The 20,583-nt window shown below is 35.8% G+C and overlaps 1 protein-coding gene across 1 annotated transcript in view; it reads right to left on the reverse strand.

The window, feature by feature from the left end:
* NAALADL2 (N-acetylated alpha-linked acidic dipeptidase like 2) overlaps window positions 1–20,583 on the reverse strand; it is a gene marked incomplete at its 5' end in the record, with an annotated part of 331,247 nt that overhangs the window by 93,149 nt on the left and 217,515 nt on the right. Inside the window, 4 exons of the mRNA XM_082056016.1 lie at window positions 3,554–3,673; window positions 5,181–5,386; window positions 9,866–9,958; window positions 18,368–18,511. Coding sequence (XP_081912142.1) covers window positions 3,554–3,673; window positions 5,181–5,386; window positions 9,866–9,958; window positions 18,368–18,511 — 563 coding nt within the window. The remainder of the gene's footprint in view (window positions 1–3,553; window positions 3,674–5,180; window positions 5,387–9,865; window positions 9,959–18,367; window positions 18,512–20,583) is intronic.

Raw genomic sequence — 20,583 nt, forward strand, 5'->3', positions numbered from 1 at the left:
TACAGTCAGTGAAAAGAAAACAGCACTTAAGTTATGTTTCGTAATAACTTTTTTACTTGTGAAATGTCAATTATAGAAAAATTCATTAATGGCCTTATTTACAGAGAATGAATGCCAGCATCAAACAAACCCAATTTACCAATGACACTCTGCCAGCAAATGGTGATTCACTAACTGAGCAAGCAAATTAACAATCATGTTCCTTACAAAATAATAGTAGGCAAAAATATAACTTGGCAGTATTTCCTTCTTGTTAATGTGGACACTAATTAGCATAGTTATATTAAAAAGATTTGAATTAAATATGTCAAGGTCTCAGAATTGTTTGAATTCCTCTTTGCTTAATTAATCCAAATATTTAAATTAGCTTCTTCATGTAATTTGGTGTTTCAACCAGAATCCCACTGAATCCCACTGATAGGCACATAAAATTATTATTTGCAGACTGCTTATGTAGTTGCCTTTTAAAATCTGCAACTAAAATAGAGATGTAATTCCTCTACATAAAATATCTTTAGAAGTCATGGCCTCTGTTAATTAGCCAAGCCCTTATCCTATTCTCCAACCGACCACCAGATCTCACATATTAGACAACTCATCAGGTTTGTGATTCTTCTTTTCATTGGTAAGTCTAGAATATTTATACAAACTACATTTCAGCTAAAACTTCTTCCCTACTTTTCCCATAACTTCCAGAAATTAAGGGAAAAAAGTGTTTTAGAAGCTGCACTGATGAGCAAATGTCCAAACATTCATTTTAGAAAAGCCACATATTTACAGCACAGAAAGTTAACCCTGTCGTATGCATTTGCCCATCTTAGTTTGCCATTTCTCCACAGTTCTCTTTAAGCTATGGTGCTTGTAGCATTCATGGAGTGCTCCACACTTAGTGTGATTTTTACTCAAGATTTCTGTCACATTTTGTTCATTGTTCTCCCTAGAAGCCTAACACTTCATTTTTGTAGGAATTTGTAACAAGCACTAATTCTCCCTACGAGAACATTCTTCCTCTGTTTTACCGAGATGGAGTGCCCATGATTTTTGTACAAGAGTAAGCACTGAACAAAATGGAACCCTGTCCTTAGTGCAAACAGTGAACAGATCTTAGTCTCCCAACTCCTCAAAACAGTGTTGCAACACTGGTTTGGAATAGGAAAAAACAGTGCAAGCTGGTTTGCATTGTTGTGCTCTAAAAATGGAAACCTGAGTTTTGCCACTAAATCCAAAGATGTAGTATGGTATCTTCCATGGATCCATAAAATATGGAGAGTTTCTATCTAACTAAACACGACTGGCTATTTTCTCTTTTCATTTTAAAATGGATTACTACTAATTCTAATTTCTGTTCTAAGAAATCTAATTTCAGAGAATTAAAATGATCCTTGTCTATCACTGGAGTTTAAAATTAAGCACTTCTTTGTAACCTGCACCTGTTAACAAGAATCTCATATGAATGGAGTCACAATTTCTTCAAGATGAGATGAGTTCCAAAAAGTCACAGCTTGCCCCATTTGCACTATCATAATTTTGAGGTAATGTGTAATTACACTGTCTTCTTGGCAAGTGCTGGAAGTAATATCAACATTCTTTATATCAGTCTTCCAAAGAAAATCTTGTAGACACGTGGAAAATTGTGAGTACCCATAAGAACAAATGAAGATCGGTGCTGGGCTGTTCCATCACTGTCAATATCTTGACAGGAATTCAGAATTCTAGCCAGCACCTGGAAGCAGTAATTCCTACAAATCTTTTTAATGTCACAAACTGTATGAGAGTTGCATTAATTACAAAAAATACAAAAAATAAAAGTATACTTCACATGCATTTTGTCTTTTTCTTTTTAAATGGGACTTCAGGGTGAACACACAGAATGGATACAATCTCAATATTAAACCTTAGCCAATAAAGAATCAGAAATGAGATGGAGGGAATTTATTGGAAGAAAAAAATTAGTTAACTGGCTGTTAACTAATTAACTGGTGCAAGGTGGAACTGCTAAGAGAGGTTGTGTCTGTACTACTAGATAGGATACAATTGTGATTCCAACAAGAATTACAAAATATTACATCATACTCAGCCACACCACAGAAAGCAAGTGAAAGTGAAAAACAGATTTCCTTTACTTTCTCTCCAAAACAGAGGGCATGACTGTAACACTCTTACTAATTTGATGTTTATTAGAATAAAATAATGAAATTATTAAAATAAATAATTAAAAGGGATAAATAGATAACAAAGAAAGTTTACAGTTTTCAGATCACTGCCATGGATCATATGGTGAAGACAAAAAATAAAATGAGAAAATAAACTAAATAGCTCAAGGATCTAATGTAATAAATGTATTCATTTAAATGGCAAATATCTGTTTTCATGGAGATAGGACTGCAAACAGCAATAGGCTAGCAAAAGACCAGCAACCTATCAGAATAGTATTTTTTGCAAATACAGTAGCTAAAACATAATAAAAGTTTAACTGACATATCCATAACACCTGTACATGCAAATATATAACATTACACATAATTTTCCACAATTAAAAACTTATTTTCTCTGAAAATAAATTATTTTGTGTTGCATTTTTCACAATACTTACACAGAATAAAGCAGATCCTTTCCATGAGGAAATTATCACCTGATTACTGGATAGGAGAAGTGGTTAAAACACTGCTAAGAAGCAATTTGACTGATATAATTTTACTTTCTTAGTGGAAAAACAATTGCAAAGCAAGATCACTCTTAAACTCCATTTAATTCAAGACGCTATTTTGAGCAGTGTTTAGTACCAAATACTTCAGAGGCAAGCCAAAGAAACATCAGAATAACCCAATGAGTATTAGCTTGGCAAATTTATGGAAAAAATAACTAAAAAGCACACGTCGTGAAAGTCAAATTGAACTCTATTCTATGCACAGCATTTAAAACTTTTTATCCTTTAGTGCATACCTTATATTATCTTCAATTCATTTTAAACACTAATAAATTCGGCAACCTCAGAAATGGCAATAAGGTCATGAGTTTAAAGCCTACGTGCACTTAGACAAGCTTAACTACAGAACGTTCTGACTGCAGATAGTTACAAGGGCATAGCAAAGCACTGAACCTGACATTCTCACTTTAGACAATATTTATTAGAGTAATACTCTCCCTGTGTGTCACGTTACATCTGGTAAATACACAAGTTTAAATGCAAATTGAGAAACAGTCTGGAAATAGCAGATTAGGAAGAAAAAAAAAAGTGCTTTGTTCTAAAGAATAAAAAATAAGTTACTTTAAGGCTGACAAAGGTGAAAAAGCTGTAGAGCATGCAAGTACGGTGAGACTTGGTACAATGAGCTGCTGAAATTTTATCCTTTCCACCCTCTTAAAGCAACTTGTCATTTTATAATAGAATTTAACTTCCTTACTTAGTAAAAACAGTTCATGTATATTTGTGAGGTTAAAATGCTTAAACAAAGCAACCTCCACCTATAGTTATCTAAAACCAACTGGCATCAAGGAGGTTAACCCTGTAACCTCATAAACCACATATGAAAGAAAGTATTTTATTTCTAACCTCTGCTGCCAGTTGCTGAAGAGAAGGAGATGCAACAGGGTGTAAAGTTGTGTTGCCTCTGACTGGATTATGAAGGCTAACGTAGGCCACGACATTTCTCTGAAGAACTCTCTTGAGATCCTACGACACAAGCAGAGCAATGGTTATTACTATGCATCGTTCCAATTAAGATTTGTTTTGTACTTTCAGTTCCTTCTGTGAAAAACTGCACCTTGCATTTTTGTCTTCTATGATTCTTTAAGCATTACTTAACTACTACTTCTTACAATATGCTGTTAAGAACTTCAAAGGATATCTTTCTGCTATTTCTTTATATAGCAGAAGTTATCATTCCATTTCACACATCATCTCAACAAAATGCAGACAAGCCCAGGAGGAATTAAAAATTACTACCCTGTAAGGGCAAAAATGAAAACATTACATACTGTGAAACATCATGAAGGCCTTTTAAACTTACGCTTGACAGAAAACAAACTTTAAAAGCAATCATTACTAACAGTTAAATGGACTCACATTTTTAGAGACCAAATTCAAATTTGAATTGCATAACTTTTCCAGTATTTTTATTTTAGACTACAAAAAGAGTACGTACAAAATGTTTCAATTATTATCTCTTTTCAAAAAAGATCCCCTTTGCCTTCTCAGTAATGAATTACTCTTTGCATGAAGTGGTTCTTTATACTGAACAGAAGGGGTGTAATGCAATTACATCTGATGTAAAGCTGACTTGAGGTGGAACTAAACAAATTTTGCTTCCTGGCTGGGTCTTTGCAATTTGATTTTTTCACTCCATCTTGTTTTTGAAGAATAATCATGTTGGAAGTATGAAACCTCAACAAGAGCTAGTTGTTTCTCCTGCATGATAAAAACCAATTAACTCTTCATTTTATCTAGCGTTTTAATTCAGCAGCCATGAACCTCTCTGCTAGCTATTTCTTTAATTTATCAACTGAAAGCTACTGTAATCATATATGATCAACAATACTCTGATGAGGTATTTTCTTTCAATAAGCTGATTTCTATTCTGCTGAACCTAAGAGCCCCAAGAATTGTCTGTGTCAGATTGTACCAAACTCCTTAGCACAAATACGTGCAAAGTGCATCAGCACTACCCATGGAGGCACTACAATGCTTATGTAATTAATGTAAAAGATGTTAGAGTCCTCTTCTTGTCATTCAGTGTGCTCTTGATTCAGTTGTCCCCACATTAAAACTTTCAATTAAAAATGAGTAACCGTTGAACTTCCAAGAAGCTGAAAAAGCCCTCTGATCTACCCCTGGAGCCTAGGTCTTTTTTTGAGCTTTTCCTTCCTGCTCCAAACCCTGGCGATGCCCACTTTTACAATCCTCTACTGAGTTAGGGAGGAGAGTCAGCTCACAAAGATGCTGTACATGCAACCTCCACAGCCATGGGAACATCTTGCAGTCTCATTATCACACACGCTCTGCTCCACAGGAATTGCCTCTATAGACGTTTTCACTCCATTTGCTATAGAGTACATGAAGGCACATAGTTGTCACAGACCAGTTAGTGAACCATAATTTCTATGTAGTAATTTCATATTGTTTTAATGCTTTCAAAAAAAAGTAAGCATTATTTCAATGAGTCCTGCTACAATTCTTTTACCTCCGCCCATTCATATGAACCAATGTTCCCAAATGATGTTCCTCCCCACGAGCAGAAAACAATGGTCCGATCAGGCGTCCAGCCTTTCTTCACCTTCAACATCAAGGCTTGTAAAAATGCTGTGATGACTGCAGTGCTACTGGCCCATTCTTGTCCACCGTAAGTATTTAAACTGCTGTGATGACTACCAATGATGACGTACCTGTCTGACGTGAAAAAAAAGACAGAAAAGAGAATCTTATTTCTTCTGGATACCAGCATTAAAAGAATTTTTTAAAAACCCAAAAGATTAACTGTATTAGTAGTCTGTGATGTCATTAATACAACACAAAGCTGTCAACAAAAACATATGATCATGTGCAAGACAATCATACAATATAAATGCATAAACTGTGAATACTACTTAAAAATAAACCAGTAAATAAATACAGGTATATATTTTCCCATGCCCTTGACTTCATTATTTGCTTATTACTCTCCCTTAAAATCTGATATATACAATTTTTACATCCAGGATTTTGTCATATAGATAACCTACTAAGGTTCCATGCTCACATTAGAATATTATGAAAAAACACAAATTAATAAGCAGGAAGCTCTATCTTCAATACATATTAGTGTTCAAAGAAGAAAACAAAAGGTGTGGTAAGTACAATGAGAAACATGGAGAAAATACATAAAGTATCAGCACTCCCTCACCTGGAAGACTGTGTTCAGTGTTCACCACCCTATCTCAAAAAAGACATTGTAGAAACAGCAGTTGAGAAGCTGGTAACCAGAACGGTTAGATATCAGGACTTAGACTTCCATGTAAGGAGACACTGAAAAGACCTGGATTGCAGGTTTAGAGAAGAGACATGACAGAGGAATAGAGATAATGAATGATACAGAAACGGTAAGTCAGACCTAGCACCTATGATGATAGTGGAAGAAAGTATTTTATCAAATGAAAGGCAAGAAGTTTCAACCTGAAATAGAGTATGACTATGGTTATCCAGAAAAAAAAAACATTTTTTTTTTTCCCCCCCAAGAAATTAAATGAAATCCTCATCTCTCATGGCATAATACATAATCTAAATACTAACTCACAAGTGTAAAGAACCTTATTCTATTCCAAACGGATGATGTGATACGAAACAACATGAACAACTAGTGTGACTGGTGCACATCAAGAAGCCTAAGGAGAGTTATGCTGAATGGCTTATAAAATTCTATTAGACCTTCTGTGTGAGACGAATTCACAACCAAAGTATTTTTGACGCATTGTGTTCTTATATTTAGTGAAGTCTTTCTGGTCCAGATCTAGACTTTTGAAGGTGTTTTTTCCATGTTTCAGGATACTGATAGAGAACAGAATAGTTATCAAGTGATGTGAGATCCACAATTATCTCTGGGTGTCATTTGGGTTTCAAAAAGTGCAAAAGGTTTTCATTTGCTAACAGTATTCTTTCTTTATTCATTCTTCACTGGAGTCAGTACACTGGAATGTAGCAACACATAGGTGGTAAAATGGCCATGTTTCATATTGCTTATAAAATTAAATATCTACTCCTCAATATTTTTTGCAGTAACTGCTGCCCAGAAACGATTTTAACTGAACACCAACATACTTTGGTTAAAAAACCATTCTCTATCAAACTCGAATTTTACCAGTTTTGTTCAACAAAATACATGACAACATATTTTATATGGAATCAAAAATGCTTTACGAACAGGGGATATGTGATCTCGCTATGACAAAATATTTTCAATCAACTGCTTGGGGCTATATAGGTACGTAAATTAAAATTTCCTTCTAAAAGCAGATGTGCAAAATGCAAATTTAAGTGGACATAATAATTTAATGTAACAAAATGCAATCTAAATCACATAATTTTGCAGATTGTGTACGGCATCATGAGATCTCAGAATCACAGAATGGTTGGCGTTGGAAGGGACCTCTGGAGATTATTTAGTCAAACCCATCTCCTAAAGCAGGTTCACTGAGATGTATCATTACAGTGAAACATTCATTCATTGACAGTGAAAAATCATAGGATCTTCAGCTCACTTAATGTTAGGAATTAGGAACAGAAATTAATGGCCTTACAGGCTTCCAGGTCATTAGAGGATGTGCCACTAACACAGGGTGATCAGAAAGGATCAGTGCTTGCCCCTTGTTATAACCTCCGTGCAATCTGTGAACAGTGTATGTAAAGGGGAGTGGAAAGAGACCATATATAAAATAGTATAGGACATTTTGATGAAGAAGAAAGCTGCAAGCAGCAACTTACTGTAGGAGATGCCAGCTGAATGAACAGGGGTAAAACATAACAGCTGGTGCCTCCTTTGAATTTCTTCATCTTTGCACATCTCTCGCTCTTGAACCGAGGCAATACCCTGAAGCACATGACTATACAAAAAGCATAGGAGAAAGGATGACCATGCTTACAGAGGCAGCAGCTGCCCTTTCTCATAATCATTTGCTGAAGCACATAGAGAAAGAGATCATATGGTAAGAAAAAAGAGAAAGAGAGGACTAGAGATAGAGAAAAAATATTCATCAGATACTTTTGAAAGTGATAAGATGGGACAGTGTTCAGGGTGGTGATGGGTGGGATAACAGGGATTTACCATTAAAACAAGTGACTTTATGCTTTTTTATATTGTTATACATCTCATTTTCAACTATTTCCAACAGAACTACAAAATCAGTGTTATATTTTTTCAGGTTTTAAAAGGGTAGCAGCTATAATATTTCCCCTGCTTCTAAATCTTTTAATATCTTGGTTGGATTTCAGACGCTCATTGTTACTCCTCAGATCAAATGTCAAAAATGTTTGTGTGTGTGTGTTAGGAAGCATTTAAGCAAGACAAACAAACACCCAAACAAAACCACTAACAAAACCAAATAAAACCAACCAACCAAAAAACACCCCAAAAAACCAAAACCTGAAACAAAAAAAAACCCACAACGAAAAAAAACACCCTTGGTGATGCTGTGGTCTTTCCTTAAGCACTAAAGATGCATGAAACTAGCAAACTCCATCAAAATGACAGAGAATCAATGCCATGAAAATACCAAGTATTCAAATCAGTTGAGATGGTATGGCTATAGTATCAACTAGGAAAAAGCAGAGAAACAAATAAAGGTTTAACAATTATTCTGTACCAAATGTTATCCATGGTGCATGACAGGCTTAACTTTTCCATGGCCTTGTTCAGCAAGACATTTACAGGACAAACCGCTGGCATTTGAGTAGTTCTCCTGACTTCATTTCAATATATATCCTTAAATTCTTAAAGTTAAGCATATACTGATACACTTTTAAAAAACAGCTTCTTAGTCAGAATACAATAATAAGATGAAAGTTTCAGGTGTAGAGAAGATAAAGAATTTATTAAACATAAACTGATACAAGCTTCTTATTTCTTGTGTTGCTTCTGTTTCAGTAGACAGTATGTCTAAACATGGCAGTTTCTGCCTCTGAAACTCCACAACAGATGTTGCAAAACATTAACAATAGCAGACTAGTAACTTCAAAGTCTTGAAGGAAATTAAACCCTATACTGAAATTCAATTCCCTGTGCCTTTTTTTTTTAAAACAAACAAACAAACAAGCAAACAAACCAACCTCTTCTAGTGAACAGTACAGCATTAATCACACAGAAAACTAAGTCATTATTTCAGGAATAAACTGCACCTCCTTCATTCCATCACTTAAAATACGAAATGACTGGCCCATTTCCTAAGAGACTTTAGATAAATTTGCAGCCTTTCTTCTGAACATAATAAAAAGAGTATTAAGCAAGGCAAATGTGATGATGTTTTGATGATGCCATCTGTACATGAGGAATTGGACTGGGTCTACACACTTTGCAGCTTGTAAGTGGCCAACAACAACGTTCATTTGTGTTGCAGAAACCCTTCAACTTTTAGTCAAATACACTTGCAGACAGAATAAACTCAAAATGTTTTTCATTCCTGTGAAGTCCTGATTATTGTATTATCTACATACAGCATCAAAGGAGGGAGGGGGTTTGTGGTTTATGTCACAGTTGCACTCAGAATCTTACTGTTTAATTCTTAGAGATACAGAACAGTAATTATTATTCCTAGATGTGTATAAAACTAGCTTAAGGAATGATTGTAACACAAAAAAAGGCTGCAGCAAGTGTGATTAATATCTTAGTCACACATTTTTGTACAGTATAATCACATTTGATATTAGATTCTTAACTAAGCCATTGTTCATGCTGCTCCACACCTTCGTTTCAATGAGACACCTGAAGTTCTGGACTTGAAGCATAGAGTTTATTTATCTCAAAATTCTGTTGGTATTAGAAAAAAATCAAAACCTTTTCTGAAGTTGTATATGCAGCTTGCATACTAATTCAAATCATGCAATACAGTACACTCTCAAATTAAAACCAACATAGTTACTTGGTATAAAATACAAAAACTCTCTATGGTCTACATGTAATTCCTGCTTATTGAGAAAAAAAAACCCCGTATATTTTAACTGTAATATCCCCTTGAGCTCATTTTCTGTTTAACTCTTATGCTCTTTTTTGTCAAATCACAAAATGACTACAAAGGTGCTCTCCTTCCTCTGTATTAGTGCATTATCTGGCAAAATAGGACTCTGATCCAAGCTATGACTCCCGGACATCATGAAACAAATAATCGATTTAGGGCTACTTACCAGGAAATACAGTTCCTTTTAAATATCCAATAACATTAGAAATTGTCTTGTAAGTTGTGACTGACTGAATATTCAGACTGATTATTTTTTTGCCTGTCAAAAGATAAAAATAAAAATTAAAAAAAAAAAAAAAGTTAAACTTGTTTATCCAGTCAAGAAATCTAGAGGTGACGATATAAGTTCCCCACACATTAAAAAATAAATAATAATTTTTTTAAAAAGTAAAAACAAAGAAAAAAAGATACTGAAGAGGAATTAGAGATTAAAACATGAAATATTACATTGTTTCTTTAGTTGCATTTTAGCAGTCAGGTTCAAAGCTGGAATCTCAAGAGATCTCTGCGCCTTGAGTTAAAATACCATTCACTTCACCCAAGAAATGCTGCCAGAATACACCAGAAAAAAATAAAAAGAGTAGGATTTACATAATTCTGTGTTAAGGAAATTTGTCTTCATCTTTATAGGTTTTTCTCATCTGATCCTTTGCCCAGGTCAATCTTCCAATAACATTCACAAAATTATACCAGGTTCACATTGCACTATTCTTCTGGAGTAAACTCCCTATGCTAAATGAGATGGGAAAATTTAGATAGTTACTGACCACTTTGCCAGCATAGCCTTTGGTGATAACCTTGTGAATTTATGCCAACAGAAGACAGCTTTTGTTGGTTTAGCTGGTATCGACTGAGGAAATGGTGTAAATACATCGGCAGGAAAATTCCAAGACCTGCCAACATATGAGACTTGCCAGTATTGCTATGTCAGTCGAGAAAGGATACAGCCAGAGAAAAGTAAATGTCTTGACGTAAAAGAGGTTAGAAAAAAGAATTGTCCTTTGCTGAGAATGACTGTTATTCTCTCTGTACACCAGGTGGGACAGACCAACCACACTAACTCCCGCAGTTTGTGGCATCAGAAACAAAACAACTACAGGGAGCTGCTGATAACTGTAAAATGTTTCATTTTCATTATAATAGGCTGCATTAATATTCATCTCATCGGAAAGGTCATGACTTCTATGTAAGAAAAGTGGAAATGTCTTAAACTGTTTTAAGTTAAATGCTTGCAATTGTCTGACAATACCCAGGGTGTCACCCAAGACCTTCAGGGAGGTTCTCTGACCTCCATGGTCCTGCACAACCCCACCGCAGACCTGTGTTTGAAAGAATCTTGGAGCCAGAATTCCTTCAATGTCCATATCCCAACTGTCACAGACCAAAATTAAAACATTCCACGGATCATTTTGTTCTCTATCTCCCAGGCTATTATCCTCCCACAGATGTATTTCTAACAATTTGTTTCCCAAGATGTGCGGAACAAGCAAGTGGGGAGTTTACTGCAACATGTAAAATAATACATCTCGACGATACTGTTCTTCAAGGTTCATTTGCTGGTACTTCACTGGTAAATTTACTTTAAAATTCTCTTAAAATAAAATCCAATAGATTTTCATTCAGTAGTCTTCATTGATATTTGAAAGAAAGCAAACCAACTGTTAGGATCTTTCTTTGTTTAAAAAAAAAATGTGCTAGCAATATTTTTCTACTTTATACTCAGACAGAACCTTCTCTGTTATCAATAGATGTGTCGTCTACGTGACAACTCTGGTTTTCCTAGAACACCACAGTAAAAAAAAAAGCAAGTCAAGCATAGTCAGTTAAAAATAAACCACACCACATTATTTTGCAATAGTCAATCACAGCAACTTAATATTTTAATCTGTTGTGCATATGTTGAGGTTTTAGCCATAATTAACTTTCCCCTCCTGAAGGACATTACTGTAAGGTTTATTCACACTATGTGGTGATGAATTATGTTTGTTCTATAAATCTATAGATATTCTTCTAGAATTCTTAAAAAAATATTTCATTTAAAGAAATATTAATTCAAAGAGTTCCCAGCACTGTACTGTCACCTACATTCTTTTTTTGGTCTTTTAAAGCAATGTGAAAACAGCTCATGCCATCCATGTTGAAAAAACAGCTTAAATTTAATCCATACTATTCAAGTTACTTCTTGCTGTGGTTTCTCACCACAACCATTCTAGAATCATAGAATTGTTTTGGTTGGAAAAGACCTTTTTCAAGCCAAACCCGAACTCCTTTCTTTTTCTAACCTAACAATACTTTAGATATATGGTTTTTTAGGCCTCACTTCGGACAAAAAATAAGATAAATCCTTTTGAAGACAACTGACTTAACTATTTTCCCTTAGCCGACATCAGCTATCCAGTCTTCAACTGTCAATAAAGAAATAGAAAATTAACTTCTGGCAATGCACACATTCTGGAATCAGATATTTGAGTTAATAGCCATGAAACACAGTAGTCAGATTTCAGTGACTTGGGCTTAAAGGCTTAGTACACCAGATGAAAAGGCTGAAAGCACTCTTCGGAGTATAGAGCAGAAGTGAAATTTAATCCCCTTTTAACAGTTGTGACAACAAACCTCGATTCCTAATGCTGTCTTTTAAAGATCTCGACAAATTTCTCTCTTTTTTTTTTTTTTCCTGTAGTCTCTAGAAAACTATGAGGAGAGTTTAGCTTAACATTATTTGAGATACACTTTGAGGTTACATAAGCCAAAAGCCACTTCTGAAATAGAAGAACAGAAAAGTATTTATTGCCAATATTTTTATTTATTTCTTGAATTGAAATACGTAAATTACCTCACACCAAATGACTACCTTCTCCTCCCAAAACTATATAGTTATTTTTAGAAATGCATGGTTATTTCCTACTCATTTGATTGACAATTTTAGAACTACAACTCACAGCCTGAAAAATTATTTATGTTCTATTTCTTTTTTTGCTTTTAACCTTATCCCAAGCTCATACCAACACAGAGGAATATAAGTTTTATCCTCATTTTCAAACATGTTGGTTAAATTCTTGAATCCCGATCATACTAAACACCTATGATCAGACATTTTTCTGAGCATTCTTTTGAGTACTAGATTTTTAAAAGCATCATTACAGACTCAGGTTTGAAAATTGAACTATTTGACATGATGTTTGCTACTCATATACAAAAATGGCCCTACATGCACATTTAACTCCACAGTAGAAGCATCATGTACTAACTGAATTCATGCATTTTGATGACACAGTTCTTGGATCATAAAACCAGAAGTTATTCGAGAAGACTGCAGAAACAAGGTACATTGAATAACTTCAAGCAACCAAGTTTTTAACATGAATATAATTCCTGCTGAAATCAACATAAACCACACCTTACATTATGCTCAAATAACTCCATTACTAACCTTTTGAGCACACACTACCAAGTTTTTCAGACACCCCTGAAGGCTAAAAATTTTTTAAATAATGAAAACTACAGTTTTCCTAAGTTATTTGCCTCAATACTTTAAATAATATCAAATACCACAGAACATGATGATACCGTAAGAACTGCACTCAGTGTAGAAACACCATAAGCTATTTACATACAACGAATAATTAAATATGTCATAGATTTCTTATATTCTATTGGTGATACTGTGCAGAATAATATGGGCTGGTACATAATATTTGGAATATCCTGCTACATACATCAATATGACAAGTATACATTAAAACATATGTAACAGCAGATTTTGCTGTCATTCGAAACAAATGTTTCATTTTCATTAGCTATTTTCCAGAATAAATGAGTAACATTCCATACTACTACTGCCATACCAGTCTGCCTAGTTAATGGGCTTTTGAAATCTTACTGGACTGTGAAAAATATATTTTAGTTAGTTCCCAGTATTTCATCATGTCAACAAGATAAGGTGCAAAACCTTATCTACTCCACATTTTAAACCGGTTTTCAATTAAGTTCAAATATAGGACTTTAAATGAAGAAATGTAAACATCGTAAGAATTTTATGTAACAATATAACTTTTCTACCAAAAAATACTATATGCAACATAACTTACATACTCCCAAAAGCAAATCAACTTATAATACAGTATGTATTTAATGATTTACATATTATCTCTGAAAAAAATCTTGTGCAACAGCATCAAATTGGATAAGTAAAAATCAATAATGAATCTATGACAATGTACAGCATTGTTGAATTATAAAATTATTTGTGCAGGAATATGTCAAAACTGCTAAACAAATCTCCCTGTAACAAAATCCTTAAGCAATACACAATCTAGATTCAGTCTCTTTGAAGTCTAGTATCCATAATTTTTTTCCCCTACTAGATTTTTATTTGATTAACCAACTATATTGGCTACTAAAAATATACTCTGATTTTTAAATGGATATTCATGGGCCAAGTCTTGGGAAACGGGAGAGGTGCCTGAGGACTGGAGGAAAGCAAATGTCACTCCAGTCTTCAAAAAGGGCAAGAAGGAGGATCGGGGTAACTATAGACCGGTCAGCCTCACCTCCACCCCTGGGAAACTGATGGAACGACTTATCCTTGGTGCCACCTCAAGGCGTATCAGGGATAAGAGGGTCATTAGGGGCAGTCAACATGGCTTCACCAAGGGGAAGTCATGCTTGACCAACCTCATTGACTTTTATGAGGACATAACAAGATGGATGGATGATGGCAGAACAGTGGACGTGGTCTACCTTTACTTGAGTAAGGCATTTGACACAGTCTCCCACAGAATCCTTACAGCTAAACTGAGGGAATGCGGTCTGGATGACCGGGTAGTGAGCTGGACTGCAAACTGGCTGAAGGGAAGAAGCCAGAGAGTCGTGGTCAATGGGGCAGAGTCCAGTTGGAGGCCTGGTTCTAGTGCAGTGCCTCGGGGGTCAGTACTGGGGCCAATATTATTCAATATATTCATCAATGATTTGGACGAGGGAATAGAGTGTACTATCAGCAAGTTTGCTGATGACACCAAGCTAGGAGGAGTGTCTGACACGCCAGAAGGCTGTGCTGCCCTCCAGAGACCTGGACAGGCTGGAGAGTTGGGCAGGGAAAAATTTAATGAAATATAACAAGGGCAAGTGTAGAGTCTTGCACCTGGGTAGGAACAACCCCAGGTTCCAGTATAGGTTGGGAAATTACATATTAGAGAGCAGTGTAGGGGAAAGGGACCTGGGGGTCCTGGTGGACAGCAGGATGACCATGAGCCAGCAATGTGCCCTTGTGGCCGGGAAGGCCAATGGCATCCTGGGGTGTATTAGAAGGGGGGTGGTTAGTAGGTCAAGAGAGGTTCTCCTTCCCCTCTACTCTGCCCTGATAAGACCACATCTGGAATATTGTGTCCAGTTCTGGGCCCCTCAGTTCAAGAAGGACAGGGAACTGCTGGAGAGGGTCCAGCGTAGGGCAACGAAGATGATTAAGGGAGTGGAGCACCTCCCTTATGAGGAAAGGCTGAGGGAGCTGGGTCTCTTTAGTTTGGAGAAGAGGAGACTGAGGGGTGACCTCATTGATGTTTACATATATATAAAGGGTGAGTGTCACGAGGATGGAGCCAGGCTCTTCTCGGTGACAACCAATGATAGGACAAGGGGTAATGGGTTCAAACTGAAACACAAAAGGTTCCACTTAAATTTGAGAAGAAACTACTTCTCAGTAAAGGTGACAGACACTGGAACAGGCTGCCCAGGGAGGTTGTGGAGTCTCCTACTCTGGAGACATTCAAAACCTGCCTGGATGCCTTCCTGTGTAACCTCATCTAGGTGTTCCTGCTCCGGCAGGGGGATTGAAGTAGCTGATCTTTTGAGGTCCCTTCCAGTCCCTAACATTCTGTGATTCTGTGATGAGTCCTCAAGCCCAGTCTTGTATGGTCATTAATGATGAAAAACCGTTTGTAAATTATATTCCACTAGACAGAATTACTACAAATACTCAAGAGGTTCATTGAAAAGGGATGATTTGTGCCTGACTGAAATCTACAAACTGGCAGATAATTTAAGGAATAAACTTTACTGCAACACTGCAAGGCAGCTTTCTTCATATATATTTATAGGGGTGCTTCAGTTTTACAACAATCTTCACAATGCTGTAGCAAATATCTTAGCAATATCCTGTAAAAAAAGAAAGCTTCAGAATGCACAGCTTCTCTATAAAACTGCACTCTTACATTCCTCTTAATTGCCCATTTTTGTGGGAAAAGTTCACAGGAGTGCAGAATTTCAGATTAATGAGGATTAACAATGACGCACCATACTAAACAAAAAGCAAAACTAATTACTAACTTCAACTAAAACAAAGGTAATAACTAACTTCAATTCTCACTATTCACTTTGTAGGTTCTAAGTGTTCAATATATCTCAGGTATTTCTCTCCATATCCTCCCACTCCCTCTGTCACATTATGTCTCTTGAAAACTGCAAGGCTAAGGGAAAAAAGAGGCAATGTGAGAAAACTATATATAAATGTTTAATCATTACTGATGAATCTGCTGTTCAGCTTTTTGAAACATACTGATGGCAGAATGATGATCATTTTATTCTAACAAATTTTAAGCCAACCAATCATCTGAATTGCTCATCCACCTCTTTTGGCAGATAAGTGATGAGCTCTACGTCAGAAGTGAAAACTCTCTCTTAAGCTTCTTCAGATCAACAGGAAGACTGCAAATTCAGCCTTCACTGTTCTCATATGCATTGCTCTGTTCAGCATTTTCTCTTTAGCTATTAATATTATTATTAAATAGACAAGATTTCCTATCATGATACCAGTCTTTTATCTCTTCCATTAAGGCTGCTACAGAACACTTCAGCACACTATGCTCCAGCACACCCACAGTTCCACCATTATTTCAAGGCAAATTATATAATAATGCATTATAGAATTATGCAAGACTACTTATAGACCCTACTTGCTCAATAAACTAAGAACTTTAAAAAAAAAAAATCTCACATAGATTACTGCAGTTCAGAAACTTTCCATGAAATCAAACACAAGCTGTTGTGTTCACCCATAGTAATCCAGATGTGGATTGGCTTTTACTAGTTTGCTAGCTTGGAATATTCTTTCTTTCCAGAAATATTCCACCACACAGAATTCCTGGCTTCTCAGGGAAATAAAACAAGATGCATCACACCTGGCACAGAAAAAGCAGAACAAGCAACCCTTCAGGTGATTCTGTCCTGCAGCTTCCACGCCAAGCTTTTGGAGGAAGGGACATAGTGCAGCCTTTTATCTTTTCAAAATGAATGTCACTTGCCAGCCCGAACTCACGCTTTCATTTAGGCACTTCAGCTGTTGACAATTCCTGCAATCCTAGCAAGCTTCACACATCCTATCTGGAATGGTTCAGCACTTGTTCCTTCCACATTGACCTTTTCCCATTTACACAGTCTTTGTCTACTGGTTGTGGAGAAGATCAGTTCATCTTCAAAATTTTAATATCCAGTCAGCCATGCATGGAGAGCAATAGTCCTGCCTAACCACAACAGCTTAAGCCATGAAGCATTAGATCTTTCTGCTTTATTTTAGTATGTGTAACTACAAATGCTAACACAAGTCATAAAATTAATCAACCTTTTTTATGACTTGTACTTTATTCCTATTCCACAACAACTTTCCAAAAGCAATAAATAAGTGATACAGCACATACAGGATAGTACAATGGTTGCCCTTAAAATTTGCTTTTACTGTTCTCATCAAAGGATACAGTGGTTAACTTAATTTGCCTCCCCTTTCCAGGGTCACTGCTGCAAATCAATTCATTTAAATAGGCATTATAATAAAACATACAATTTTTTCTGCCTTTTTTTTTTTTTTTTTTCTGGTGAAAGTTAGACTACTACAAAACAAAAATCAAAACAGAATTACTGTTTAAACATGCATCCCATCCAGAACATTATCTGGAAGGCATTCATTCCTTCATTGAAACATTGTGTCGTATCTTTGTTAGAAGGCTGTATTCTGACTTTTTTCCCCCACATCAGCAGTAAGTTGTTCAAGAAAGAATCTGTATGACTTTGCTAATGGCAGTATCTAAGAAGAGAAACTCTGAATGCATTCTTTCATTACATGTAGCTCTACTCAAGGTATTTTGTTCTTATCACTATGACCATTTTCCTGGTGAAACTTGGAAGAAAAGGTGCCTGAAGGTTGAGACACCAATACACTGTTTATTCTATAGCAGGTACAAACTAAGGAACACAGAAAGCCATATCACTGTTTAGAATTATAGCAGAAAAAAGACACAGAATAACTTTGATACCGCTCCTGGTGCCTTAATGTTAAAATCATGTTCTTAGTAGTACAACAAGGCTTAAACAAGCCATACTGCAGCACTAACCAAATCTCCCTAGTGACAGTATCTAGGTAGAGGCTGTTTTTAAGTCTATATTAAAGATCAGAGCTTAATGCCTTACACTAAGAGGCTGCCTTTCCACCCCCCAAAAAACAACTTCCATCTAACAGATTATGGGAGGATAATTTTTAGATCCTTCATAGTCTCTTCTAGAGAGCAGCTAAGCAAAACATAATCAGTGAAACCTCTTAGGTATATACATTTATAGAATACAGGTTTGGAGTCATTGAAAAACATTTCATAGTTAGATAAAAAGATTATTTAAAAAGCATTACCTGTAGCTGGCATTTGGAGGGGTATACACCTATCTTTTTGAACAGTGTCCTCAGGTAAGGAAACAAGTTTCTTGGCAAGCACTGCAGAAATAGGTTGTACTAACAGTGTTGTGAGGTTCAGTCGATTTTGTCTGTAGCTTCCATCTTAAATGACAGAAAGACAATAGCAATTTAGTAAATGAAACTTAGAAAATTTTTCTTCTGTATCAACAAAACAAAATAAGCAAATGTCTACAATACAGCTTAAAACAACTTATTTAGATAAGCAGTGATTATTTTTTACTTACCTTACTGAAAAAAAAAATCCCTTCAAGAATATGTGCCACAAAACTACCAGCACATAATATAGTTTTTTGGGCAATGGTTCCACAAGAAATAAACTGTCAATGAGTCCAAGTAGATATTAGATTGTGTACGACTTAAACACAACAAATTAAATTTTATTTGTAATTAAAGAAATCAGAGAAAAATAGAATTACTGATCAGGAATAACTTTCAAATTCAAGTAAGAACTGAACACAGACTTTCAGGGAAGAGCAGACATTTAAACAGCCTGAAATTGTGTATGTCTGTCTGCACTGAATGATGCTACTACTTATAAGGCTGATTGCTTTGGTAGGGATGCCAAAATGTTTAAATGCTACAGAAGTAGCACTACCAAAACTGTTTGAGGGGTGAGCTATCGCACAAACAAGGTTTTGTGAGAACTTTGACAAGAAGCACACCAGAGAGGATGTACGTTGATGAAATACTGGCATATTGATGAGATGTGATTCTTTGCATATACCAAAAAGCCTGGAAATCTGAATATACATCTTCCCCTTTTAAAGAATACAATCTGATCATCTCATTGACTCAAAGTGGGGTCAGTGCAGCTAAGGTGACTATAGGTTATTTTATAAATGCAGGGGGTTTTCTGTGATCTAAGGTTGAAGGCTCAGCTGAAGGAAGTGTAGAATAACAGTGTACTAAACAGACACGTCAAATGGAGGAAGGTACAGACCAGAAAGCATCAGAATACTTCATTTACAATTTTAAGATCTTAAGAAGAAACCTCACAATATCAGCAGATTCATACATACTTTAATATCTCCCTTTAACTGAAAATGGTGAGTTTCCATACACATGTCTAACATGCAAGCATGGGAATGAGATTTCTCATGAGGTATTTTGGGAGACCAACCAACAAAACTGGAAAAAAAAGCAAACTCTGTACATGGAAATGCTTTGAAGCACTTCAGGACAAAGTGTTCATCTGTTTTTTTCAACTATTTCAGCTGCCCTAATAAAGCCATCACCTCTCCCCATGGAAAGCAAGACTCTTCTTGCAGACAAAAAGCCCACAATGGAAAAGGAGTGAAGATTCATAGCGTGAGGCAGAAAACAGCTCCAGAGCAGCCTTCAAAACTCTAAAAGCCTTCAAATATACCTGCCCATACTGAATAATTTCCAAACTTACAACTAGAGGTTCAGAATTCAATGCTTCTCTCTTGAGACCTCTATGAAACAAATACCACATTTTCCATATTGACATGGAGGTTCTTCACAACCAGAAAGCAACCTTCACATTCTGTGCGACTACAATCACAAAGGGAAGAAGCTATCAGAAATCAGCAGCATGCATTCTAATAAATTTCTATAAAATTGCTATCAGGAGCACTGGTACTGAACCACAATATAACAAAATAAATCCACACGTATCCCCCTTTTGATTTTATTTTTGTGTGAGAAGCTCTCAAGACTTCTTACAGTATGTCCTTAATCATAATGCAAAAATTGACCAAGGCTATAACATTTAAATATGGGAAACAAACAAACAAACAAACAAACACAATCCCAAAACTGTTGTTCAGATTTAATACACAGTGCAAGTGTTTTCAGCCTTCACTTTGAAAGAATTAGACAAAATGTTAAGTGGAAAGGTGAAACTGGTTCAAAACATGGTCATTTAGAAAAAGTCTGGTCTGATCAAATTTGGGCAGGATTGAAAATCCCTCAAAGCTGTTGCTTCAGTGAACTGATGGTAAAAATCAGTTTGCTCAAGCTTTGAGGGTCTGTTTTGGGAATCAAAAAGCATCCTAGAATGTCCAACAGAGATGTATAACTGAGACATTATCTTCTGTCTATTGCTTGTCAATCTGCAGATTACTACAGGAGCAATGAAGCTCAAAACGTTCCAGATGAAAAGCATCTCTGCTTTCTCCATTTATCCACAA

The sequence above is a fragment of the Streptopelia decaocto genome (genome assembly GCF_964273445.1).
Source record: "Streptopelia decaocto genome assembly, chromosome: 6".
NCBI classification, from domain to species: domain Eukaryota; kingdom Metazoa; phylum Chordata; class Aves; order Columbiformes; family Columbidae; genus Streptopelia; species Streptopelia decaocto.